Source organism: Bubalus bubalis, chromosome 3 (assembly GCF_019923935.1).
Source record: "Bubalus bubalis isolate 160015118507 breed Murrah chromosome 3, NDDB_SH_1, whole genome shotgun sequence".
Classification (NCBI taxonomy): Eukaryota; Metazoa; Chordata; class Mammalia; order Artiodactyla; family Bovidae; genus Bubalus; species Bubalus bubalis.
In genome coordinates this window covers 85,205,230-85,217,553 of record NC_059159.1, presented here as the reverse complement: position 1 = coordinate 85,217,553, position 12,324 = coordinate 85,205,230, and the positions used below count along the sequence as shown (strand labels likewise).

Here is a 12,324-nt window from a genome sequence, read left to right as displayed (position 1 = left end):
TTTGTTTAGAATCTTCACATTTAAGTGCACTAGAAAGAACTACGATTCCTGGTGGGGGTATTGACACAGTCTGTAGAGGGCTATAGATCTACCATTAAAAAAAAAAAAGGTGGAAACAGTGATGTCTAGTATATTATTCCTGACTGTCAACTTGAAGAAAAAAGTCACAACCTAAAAGTCGAGAGTTATGTTTTATTTGGTAGGAATTCAGGAGACAGTATTTCAAGTCACCCGGAGAGAAGCGCTCCGAGGAACTGGGGGTAGAGGCCAGGTTGTATAGAAGTTTGCAAGAACGGGCAGGTAGTTTGAACCTCAAAGGTATTTTTCTGAAGTAGAGAAAACCAGATATCTCAAATTAAGGAATTTAGCACTTTGCTATGTATGGGAAGATGCAAGAGTCTGAGTTCACTGAAATCATTCTGTTCATGCACCTTACCTATCCTGGGGCCACGAGCCTTGCATTTTTCACATCCTGAGTTCCCTTGGGTTCACCTTAGGGAGTGGCGGCAATCTGATAGCTGTCAGACCACGGGTATATTCCTCCTTCCTGAGCACCATGCAAAGTCGCTTTAGTCGTGTCCGACTCTGTGTGACCCCATAGACAGCAGCCCACCAGGCTCCCCTATCCCTGGGATTCTCCAGGCAAGAACACTGAAGTGGGTTGCCATTCCATCTCCGATGCATGAATGTGAAAGGTGAAAGTGACATCGCTCAGTCGTGTCCGACTCCTAGCGACCCCATGGACTGCAGCCCACCAGGCTCCTCCATCCCTGGGATTTTCCAGGCAAGAGTACTGGAGTGGGTTGCCAGTGTGGCTGGAAACTCTGATGACTATGTCATCCTGGTTTACTGATATGGCGGGAAACACCCATTCCTCATCTCCTGTGGTCCCGTGAAATGAAACCTCAGGAACCTGAATGAATGTTCTCAAAAGAACAGAAACACCCGATTAGCTCATGCACTAATAATACTCATAAGCCTCTGCTTTGATTAAAATAGAAAACAAAATACAGAAACCTATAGGAGCTGAGGGACTCTGACCTATGTATAAGGTAAGGAGAGAAAAAATGCACTTCAGAGTCAAGGAAAAATTTTGTTCCTGACACAAAGAAAAGGAATCTTTACATATATTAAATATGTGTACTTAAGTATGTACATGTGTATAAGTCTTTACATCCCTAGATAATGTCAGCTTTTATTTAGTTTCTCATGTATATGATATCCATTTGGAGTGACAAATCCAAGGTTTAGGGGGAAACCTGAACTTCTATTGTAAGAATTAAAACTATAGATTCATTACATTTTCTGGGTCAAATAGAAAATGTCTAAATGAAAACACAAAATGGACGTGAGAGAGAAAACTTCTGAAAATGAGTACTGTCTTCCCTATTTAAAGCCTTGCTTTAAGTTTACTATTCCCTTTGAATAATAACTGCACTTGCATCCCTTCCATTATCCTCGGGAGTAAGAGAGAACACAGACACAAATAAAGGGATTTCAGAGAACACAACTGTGCCAACCAATAGCCTGGGATGTGTCTATTTAGGTAGAATTGAGAGCTATTAAAGAAATCTAATTGTAATTCAGGAATTAACCATGATGTGCATGTGCGTGTGTGTGCATGCCTGTGTGTGTGTGTGCGTTTGCTTAGAGAGTGGGGAAGGGCTTCAACTTAGCCTAGATCTATCAAATCTCTGCCTCAATTTACAGACTTGTCTTTAGATTGCTTCTCTCCAACTGACAAAGGAGAGGGCTCGCTAATTCATATGTTAAAGAAGTGTTGTTCCTTTTCTTCTTCCTTCAGCATTTGGGGCCCCTTTTGGGGGCACGACTACATGTACAGTTTTTGGTCTCACATGGCCATCTTTGTGGAGGCTTCCCAGGTGACACCAGTGGTAAAGAACCTGCCTGCCAATCCAGGAGACATGAAGACCAGGCTTTGATGCCTGGGTCAGGAGCATTCCCTGGAAGAGGAAATGGTAACCCACTCAGGTATTCTTGCCTGGAGAATCCCATGGACAGGGGAGCCTGTCCACAGGGTCACAAAGAGACAGACATGACTGAAGCAACTTAGCACGTGCACATGGCTGTCTTTGAGACTGTTTGACAACTTTCAAATATTATGATTCCTTCCATTTTTTGGTTGACCTTCTTTAGATTTAACTTACACTTTGCCATAGCGTCAGCAAAAAAGACATTTGTCTATATTCTCTGTCATGGACTTCAAAATTATATTTGTTTTATTTTTGTCCACAAACAGCCATCAGGTTTTGTCTTTCAGGAAAGTTGACATGAGAAACAAAAAATCTCTCGTCTTAAAAATCACAGAAAATATGGTGACGCCCTCTGCCATTCTTTTCCTTCCTTTTTCATTAACCCTAGGATGAAATGTAAAGGAACACAGCAGGAGAGAGACAAACTGGCCAGTAAATCAATATGCAAAAAATAAGTTCTTAAATTTTTTTTGCTGTTCTTTAAATTTAAAACAAAACATCAAGAATAAGTATAGAAACAAGGCTGTGACTCCCTGACATAGCCTGGGCCTCACTGCTTTGCATTCTGAGCACAAGACAGAGATGGAACAACAAGACAGCCCAACAGAAAGATGTAGACTGAATGAACAACTGAAGGGCACTGATTTCTGGGACAGAAGCTTTTGATATTACATTACATCATCACTGAATTCTCTATACCCGACGCAGAAATTCTGAGCAAAACATATCTTGAACACTTTAAGTAAAAGACTTGCATGATAAAAGTTGTAGTGGCAAAATAAAAATTGTCTACCAAAGGTGTAACAATTGCCATTGGATAATGCCTCCACCTACTTAGCTTTCCACACTTTAGCTCTCAGCATCTGAGGGGTGCTGACACTTGATAACTGGGGACATGGAGAAGAGGAGGTCATCACTGAGAACTCCCTTCCTTCACACAAACACTGCATGGGAGAGGGTGGGGATGCTGGAAGATGAATGATTTTGCAAACAAAGAGACAAGTCCCTCCACAGTAGAATTCTGAAGTTCTCAGGATGCAGTTAGCCTGCCCTCATGGGTGAGGCTCAGAGAGTTTGGTTGAGGACACTGTTATTCCAGAGGAAAAGTGCTACTAGAGGTGATAACCACAATGTGAGTGAGTGGTGCTGGAAAGGCAATTAATTATCTTGGAATTAGAATCTTCACACCTACATGCATCAGAAAAGAACCAGGATTACTGGTGGGGATATTGGCACAGCCTGTGGAAGACTATAGATCTACCATAAAAAGCAGGTTTAAAGAAACCGTCGTGTCTTGTATATTGTTCCTGACTGTTGATCTGGAGCCTATTATACACAGTGAAGTAAGTCAGAAAGAAAAACAGCAAAAGAGACATAGATGCAAGGAACAGAATTTTGGACTCCGTGCGAGAAGGTGAGGGTGGGATGATTTGAGAGAATAGCATTGAAATATGTAATTTACCGTATGTGAAGTAGATCGCCAGTCCCAGTGCGATGAATGCGACAAGGCGCTCAGGGCTGGTGCGCTGGGACCACACTGAGGGAATGGGACAGAGAGGGTGGCGGGAGGGGTGTTCAGGATGGGGGACACGTGTACGCCCATGGGTGATTCATGTCAATGTATGGCAAAACCCATACAATATTGTAAAGTAAGTAGCCTCCAATTAAAATAAATAAGTTAATTTAAAAAACATAAAGAAATAATGACAGCCTAAAAGTTGAAAGTTATGCTTTATTTGATGGGAATTGGGGAGGCAGTATATAAATTCACCCTGAGAGATTGCTCCAAGGAGGAGAGGGGAAGAGTCAGGTTATATAGGAGTTTGCAAGAAAGGGGAGGTAGTCTGAACATCAAAGTATTTTTGAGAATTTAAGAAAACCAGCTATCTTAAGTTAGGGAACTTAGCACTTTTCCTTTGTGTGGGAAGAGGCAAGTGTCTGGGCTCACTGAAAACATTCCTTTCCTGAATCTCAGCTCTCCTGGGGCATTTTTCCTTGCATTTTCTTGCATCTTGCACTTTTTTCACATCCTGAGTTGCCTTGCGCTCACCTTAGAGAGCAGCTGCAATTTGGTAGCTGTTGAAAAGGCAGAGGAACCAGAGATCAAATGGCCAACAACCAAATTCCCATCATGGAAAAAGGAAGAGAGTTCCAGAAAAACATTTATTTCTGCTTTATTGACTATGCCAAAGCCTTTGACTGTGTGGATCACAATAAACTGTGGAAAATTCTGAAAGAGATGGGAATACTAGACCAGCTGATCTGCCTCTTGAGAAATCTATATGCAGGTCAGGAAGCAACAGTTAGAACTGGACATGGAACAATAGACTACTTCCAAATAGGAAAAGAAGTACGTCAAGGCTGTATATTGTCACCCTGCTTATTTATCTTATACGCAGAGTACAGCATGAGAAACTCTGGGCTGCAAGAAGCACAAGCCGGAATCAAGAATCTCTGGAGAAATATCAATAAACTCAGATATGCAGATGACACCACCCTTATGGCAGAAAGTGAAGAGGAACTAAAAAGCCTCTTGATGAAAGTGAAGAGGAGAGTGAAAACGTTGGCTTAAAGCTCAACATTCAGAAAACGAAGATCATGGCATCTGGTCCCATCACTTCATGGCAAATAGATGGGGACACAGTGTCAGACTTTATATTTTTGGGCTCCAAAATCACTGCAGATGTTGATTGCAGCCATGAAATTAAAAGACTCTTACTCCTTGGAAGGAAAGTTACAACCAACCCAGATAGCATATTAAAAAGCAGAGACATTACTTTGCCAACAAAGGTCCATCTAGTCAAGGCTATGGTTTTTCCAGTGGTCCTGTATGGGTGTGAGAGTTGGACTGTGAAAAAAGCTGAGCGCCAAAGAATTGATGCTTTTGAACTGTGGTGTTGGAGAAGACTCTTGAGAGTTTCTTGGACTACAAGGAGATCCAACAAGTCCATCCTAAAGGAGATCAGTCTTGGGTGTTCTTTGGAAGGACTGATGCTAAAGCTGAAACTCCAATACTTTGGCCACCACATGCGAAGAGTTGACTCATTGGAAAAGACTCTGATGCTGGGAGGGATTGGGGGCAGGAGGAGAAGGGGACGACAGAGGATGAGATGGCTGGATGGCATCACCGACTTGATGCACGTGAGGTTGGGTGAACTCTGGGAGTTGGTGATGGACAGGGAGGCCTGGCGTGCTGCAATTCATGGGGTCACAAAGAGTGGGACACGACTGAATGACTGAACTGAACTGAGCCCACAGGTGTATTCCCCCTCCCCGAGTGCCCTGGAGGGCTGGAAACTCTTGATGACTGTGTCATCCTGGTTTACTGATATGGCGGGAAATACTTCACTCTCGGGATCTTGTGGCCCCAGTGAAATGTAATCTCAGGAAACTGAATGAATGTTCTCAAAAGAACAGAAACAACGGAGTAGTTCATTCACCCTTAATTACAAGCTTATCCTCTGTGAGGCAGAAAAGAAAATACAAACATCAATATGACCTGAGTGATTCTGCATTCCTATGTGTAAGATAAGGAGGGAAAAATGCAGTTAAGAATCAACGGAAAATTATGTTCCTGACATAAGATAAACAAAAGGAATGTTTATATATATTATACCTAAATTTCTACATAATAACTGTGTACACATCTATAAGTCTTTCCATACTTACATAACTTCAGCCTTTATTTAGTTTCTCATTTAATTGATATACATTTACATTGACAAATCCAAATTTTATTGGGAAAATTAAACTTCTACTGTAAAAATTAAAAGTTTAGATTGACTATATTTCCTAGGTCAAATAGAAAATATCTAAACGAAAACACAAACAGGAAGTGAGAGAGAAATTTTTGGATAATGAGTACCGTCTTCCCTATTTAAAAGCCTTGCTTAGAACGATCATCATCAGAGAACCTACCTGAAGGTTCACCCAGACCCCATCTCAGCCAGCCCAGCAGCAGCCACATCTTCCCCATGGCCTTCATGCTCTCTCTACTGATGGCCCTGGTGCTGGTCAGCTATGGCCCAGAAGGATCTCTTGGTTGTTACCTGTCTCAGAGACACATGCTGGATGCCAGGGAGAACCTCAGGCTCCTGGCCCAAATGAACAGACTCTCCCCTCATCCCTGTCTGCAGGACAGAAAAGACTTTGGTCTTCCTCAGGAGATGGTGGAGGGCGACCAGCTCCAGAAAGATCAGGCTATCTCTGTGCTCCACGAGATGCTCCAGCAGTGCTTCAACCTCTTCCACACAGAGCGCTCGTCTGCTGCCTGGAACACCATCCTCCTGGAGCAGCTCCGCACTGGACTCCAACAGCAGCTGGAGGACCTGGACGCCTGCCTGGGCCCGGTGACGGGAGAGAAAGACTCTGACCTGGGAAGGATGGGCCCCATTCTGACCGTGAAGAAGTACTTCCAGGGCATCCATGTCTTCCTGAAAGAGAATGAATACAGCGACTGTGCCTGGGAAATCATCAGAGTGGAGATGATGAGAGCCCTCTCTTCATCAACCACCTTGCAAAAAAGGTTAAGAAAGATGGGTGGAGATCTGAACTCACCTTGAGATGACTCTTGCCAACTAAGATGCCACATCACCCTCGTACACTCACCTGGGTTCATTTCAGAAGACTCTGATTTCTGCTTCAGCCACTGAATTCATTGAATTACTTTAGCTGATACTTTGTCAGCAGTAATAAGCAAGTAGATATAAAAGTATTCAGCTGTAGGGGCATGAGTCTTTAAGTGATACCTCCCCTGATGTTACCTATTCCTGATTTATGTATTCCTTCTTGCACCTAACATACTTAAAATATTAGGAAATTTGTAAAGTTACATTTCATTTGTACATCTATTAAAATTTCTAAAACATGTTTATAATTTTGTGTTATTAAATTTGTCCTTTGTTCTATTTACTAAATCAAAGAAAATGAGTTTCTTTACTCAAAAGTGAAAATCCACGCCCCCATTTTAAAACTTTATTAAAGAATGGGTGGTTACATTTGTTTATTCATTCATTCCATTCATATGATGCATATACATTGAGTACCTACGTGACAGAAGGTGTAATTGTCACCAAGGAATACAAGTGAATAAAGCGAATGTAGTTCCTACTGCATGGAAACTCTCAGTCTTACAGAGAAGAGGACATAAAAACAGTAGTATTTTATATCAATTATACTAAAGACTGCAAAGAGAAGTAAAGGAAAAGAATGTCCTCACACAGGATGCTTTAGGTCCAAATGATGCTGGAAAGACAAATAATATTATACATCTTTCTAACCTGCCTGCACGGCTTCCCCGGTAGCTCAGCTGGTAAAGAATGGCCTGCAGAGCTGAAGACTCCTGTTTGATTCCTGGGTGAGGAAAATCCCTTTGAGAAGGGATGGGCTACCTAACCACTCAAGTATTCCTGGGCTTCCCTGGTGGTTCAGTTGGTAAAGAATCTGCCTGCAATGCCAGAGACCTGGGTTGGCCAGATCCCCTGGAGGAGGGTTAAACAACCCACTCCAGTATTCTTGTCTGGAGAATCCCCATGGCCAGAGGAGCCTGGAGGGCTGTAGACCACGGGGTCCCAAAGAGTGCAACACAATGAAGCACACGGCACAGAAAGTCAATGAATTCTCTTAACTTAGTTTCAAGTTACCAAAATCCAGGGTGACGTTCTTAGATAGACTTTACCTAAACATAATTATTTCTATAGAGTTCACCTAAAAGCACATTTTTCTCCTTACTCTTAAAAATCACAAACCATTAGTTACAGAGAGCCCAGGTAGATCATTTACATAGCAAAGGCACACGTAAATACCAACTCCTTCCCGAAAGCTGGCTTAACCAATTAAATAAGGCTCACTTTGATACAGTAGCAGAGCTAGCAGAGGCCATTGTTCTCCAGACCTCTGGGCAGCCCCCATTCAACAAGGACAGCCACCCAAAGGCCCCACGCCCTAGTGGACAGCCACCCAGGGATTTCCCTGTTGCTTCTGGGATTCCCCTGCAATTCTTGGGCACCGTATGGTAGCGGATGGCCACCTCAGGAGTACCCTACAGCTTGGGGATTACACCAGCAACTTTTGGGCCCCCTCGGTTAGTGGACAGCCACATCAGGATCACCCAGCAACTTTTGGGCCCCACAGCTAGTGGATGCCCCCAATAACTTTCCATCCCCCATCTGTAACTTGGCACTCACAGGAGTTTCTCCCATGTCCTGCCTGTCACCAATTGCTGGATTGTACCCTGCAGGCTTACAAGACCTATGTTTGCCCAGCTTCGAGACCAAAGAAAGAATCTGCCGTCAAGAACAGAGGCAGGGATGGTGTGATGCATGGGAGGCACTTACATGGCTGAAGCAAGGTCCTGGAGCAACACCCCACCATGTGTGGTGCACTGGGGGTGGGAAGTATTAACACATGGTGACAGGCTTCATTCTGAGAGCAATGGAGGGGTGGGGAGTAGAGGGTGGGGAAGTGCGGAATGGGGAAAGAGGGAATGGCATGTGGGTGAGGAGAGTGCCGGTCCTAGGGGTGAGATCAGATGGGCTCATTAGTTATCATGGAAAGCAGTAGAGGGACACGCTCCTCACCACCCCTTTGATAAAAAAGATCAAATTTGGGGCCTGGGACAAGTACAGAGAAAAGCCAGTCATGTGCATAGGGTGTACTGGTGGGGCAGGGGATGTACAGAGAGTAAGAGAACAGTCATCCTGAGTGGCCTGACCATACATATATACCTTAATTTAAAAAATACTTTATTGCTAAAAATCACCAGTGATCAACTGGACCTTCAAATTATTTTGTTGGTGAAAGTTTGAACTATTCAGAGAATTACTGCACTGTGGCACAAAGACAGTGAGTGTGCAAGGGCTGTTGAAAGTGGTATTGACAGACTTGCTTGACATGGGGTTGTCACAAACCTTCAATGTGTAAAAAATGCAATTATCTGGGAAATGGGATAAAACAAAGTATGCCGGTACTTCCTCACAATGTAGCAATTCCCAGTGTGCTCTCCAGATTCACTGGTCCTTCCCCTGCACCAGCCATTCATACAGCTCTTTCCTGTTTGTGGTTCTGGCCACTGATTTTCCCTTAAGAGTGCAAAGCGTAGTCACTCGGTCGTGCCGACTCTTTGCCACCCCACGAACCACAGGCCACCAGGCTCCTGAGTCCATGGGATTCTCCAGGCAGAATACTGGAGTGGATTGCCATTTCCTTCTCCAGGGAACCTTCCCCACCCAGGGATCAAACCTGGGTCTCCCACATTGGAGGCAGATTCTTTACTGTCTGAGCCACAAGGGAAGCCCTGACAGTGCAAAGCTACCACTTACAAGTTTGAGGGAAAGTTCTAGGCTTTCCAGAAACTTTTAAATAAGTGGTTATTGTTTTTCTTGAGATGAATATTTTTGGGAATGAATGTCCTTGTTACAAGAGCTGAAGGAGGACCTTTCCTGGAAAGAACTGACACCAATAACTTGAAAAAGCCTGCTTCCTTAGCTTTCGTATTTTAGAGAGGAAAATACTCCCAGCTTCAGGCAGGACATGTCTTGGCCTAAGGAAGCTGTGTGGAGTGAAATGTCAAGATAATTTTCTGGCTTCCAGGCTGCTCAGCCTGCCAAGATTACAGATTTATCATTTGCTTTACCTACTTTAACACACTTGGAGCCTTGACCATGGCATTCTGGGTAGGAAAATACAAGGGAAATCAGCGGAAATAGCTCCTGTTTGAAGGTGCATTAACTCTTTCCTAAAGCGTATATTGTCAGTTCCTTGACTTCAGGAGAAAATTCTCAATGTCCCTTTGAATAATAACTGCACTTGCATCCTTTCCACCTTGACTCAGTAGTAAGAGAGAGAAGTCACTTAGTCGTGTCCGACTTATGTGACCTCATGGACTGTAGCCTCTGATGCTCCTCTGTCCATGGGATTCTCCAGGCAGAATACTAGAGTGGGTTGCCATTTCCTTCTCCAGGGGATCTTCCCATCCCAGGTATCAAACCAGCATCTCCTGCATTGTAGGCAGACGCCTTTACCATCTGAGCCATCAGGGAAGTCTATAAGAGCGCACAAGACACAAATAAGGGGATTTCAGAGAATACAGTTGTTGCCAACCAATAACCTGTGGTGTACCTACTTGGGTCCAATTGAGAACTAGTAAGGTAATGGCATACTGTAAATGAGGAAGTTAACCTGGAAGAGAGAGAGAGAGACAGAGAGTGTGTGTGTATGGGTTTACTGATCAAGCAGCAGGGAAGGGCTTCAATATAGACTAGACCTCTCAAATCTCTGCTTCAGGTTACAGACTTCATCTTTAGATTGCTTCTCTGCAATTAATGGATGAGAGGGCTGACAGCTTACAGTAAAGGATCGGATTCCTGATCTCCAAAGAAGAAGATTTAGCTTTGGGACCGGGGACCAGGCTTGATCACTCAAGAGCTTTTGTATAGCAGGGTTTTATTAAAGCATAAAAAGGGACAGAGAAAGCTTCTGACATAGACATCAGAAGGGGGACGGACAGAGCCCCGCTCACTAGCCTTAGTGAGGGAGCTATATATTTTAAACTGGTTATTATAATAAATGAAAAGAAAGTCTCAAGGTTTACATATCTTACTAGATCCACTCCCACAATATACATTTTAAGATAATGGGATGAGAACTAACAATAGAAAGATCTTATCACACTCACTCCTACAATGTACATCTTAAGTCAGCAGGTTCTTGCTAAGGAGAAACACATCCTCGAGCAAGATACCTTGTTCTATTGACTAAGGCAAAGCAATCTTGAAAAAAAGTTTGTTTTTTTCTCCTCCTTGAGAACTCCAGACCCTATATCCTCCTGGACAGCGCCAGACCCCTCTCTCGTCCTTGGGGACCCCAGACTTCTTATCAATCTGCCTAGGAACTGACACTCTCAGACATCTCTAATTTCTAGGTTAAATACATGTCAGTTGCTCAGTTGAGTACAACCCATTTGCAACTCCGCGGACTGTATCCTTTTCATACTGTTCATGTGTTTCTCAAGGCAAGAATACTGAAGTGGTTTGCCATTCCCTTCTCCAGTGGACCACATATGTCACTTACGACCAACCGAGACAGCATATTAAAAAGCAGAGGCATCACTATGCCAACAAAGGTCCATCTAGTCAAGACTATGGTTTCTCCAGTAGTCACGTATGGATGTGAGAGTTGGACCTTAAAGAAAGCTGACTGCTGAAGAATTGATGCTTTTCAACTGTGGTGTTGGAGAAGACTCTTGAGAGTCCCACTGAATGCAAAGAAATCCACCAGTCCATCCTAAAGGAAATCCGTCCTGAATATTCATTGGAAGGACTGATGCTGAAGCTGAAACTCCAATACTCTGGCCACCTGATGCGAAGAACTGATGCTTTGAAAACATCCTGATGCTGGGAAACATCGAAGGCAGGACAAGAAGCGGGTGACAGAAGATGAGATGGCTGGATGACTTTACCGACTCAATGGTCATGAGTTTGAGTAAGCTCTGGGAGTTGGTGATGGACAGGGAGGCCTGGCTTGCTACAGTCCATGGGGTCACAAGACTAAGACACGTCTGAGCAACTGAACTGAAATGGACTGTACCCCACAGGCTCCTGGTCCATGGAATTCTCCAGGCAAGAAAACTGGAGTGGACTGTCATTTCCTTCTCCTGTATATTAAGTAAGTTTTGAGTTATTTTCTCTCTTCCTTCAACACTTTGGGGACACTCTGGGGGGCAAGACTACGTGGATAATTTTTGGACTCATCTGGCTGTCTTTGTGGGGCTTCCCAGGTGGCACTGGTGCTAAAGAACCCACCTGCCACTGCAGGAGACATAAGAGACCTGGGTTTGATCCCTGGGTCGGGAAGATCCCCTGAGGAGGAAATGGCAACCCAGTCCAGTATTCTTGCCTGGAGAATCCCATGGACAAGGGAGGCTGTTCATTGGGTCCTAAAGACTCAGACATGACTGAAGAGACTTTGCACGCACACCAGCTTGTCTTTGTGACTGTTTAACATCCTTTAAATATTACACTTCTTCCACTGTTTGGCTGAGCTTTTTTTAGATTTAACTTGCACTTTGCCATTTTGTCAGCAGAAATGTCACTTATCTTTCTTCACTTTCATGACATTCAGATATATATATACGTTTTATTTTTGCCCACAAACACTACTGTTTTGCTTTCTAGGAAAGATCAAATGCGAGACAAAATATCCAGTCTTGAAAATCACAGAAAATGCAGTGAAGCTCCTCTGCCATTCTTTTATTTCCCTTTGTATTAACCCTAGGATGAAATGGAACGTACGCCAGGAGTAGAGAGACAAACATCGACCAGCAAATCACTAT

General features: G+C 43.6%; 1 protein-coding gene across 1 annotated transcript; it reads left to right on the top strand.

Moving 5' to 3' along the window:
• The first annotated feature begins 5,757 nt into the window (after positions 1–5,757).
• LOC123332775 (interferon tau-1-like) lies at positions 5,758–6,556 on the top strand. The gene has a single exon (XM_044939778.1). It carries the CDS (start codon positions 5,969–5,971, stop codon positions 6,554–6,556), a length of 588 nt encoding a protein of 195 aa, XP_044795713.1. The 5' UTR covers positions 5,758–5,968.
• The last annotated feature ends 5,768 nt before the right edge of the window (positions 6,557–12,324 follow it).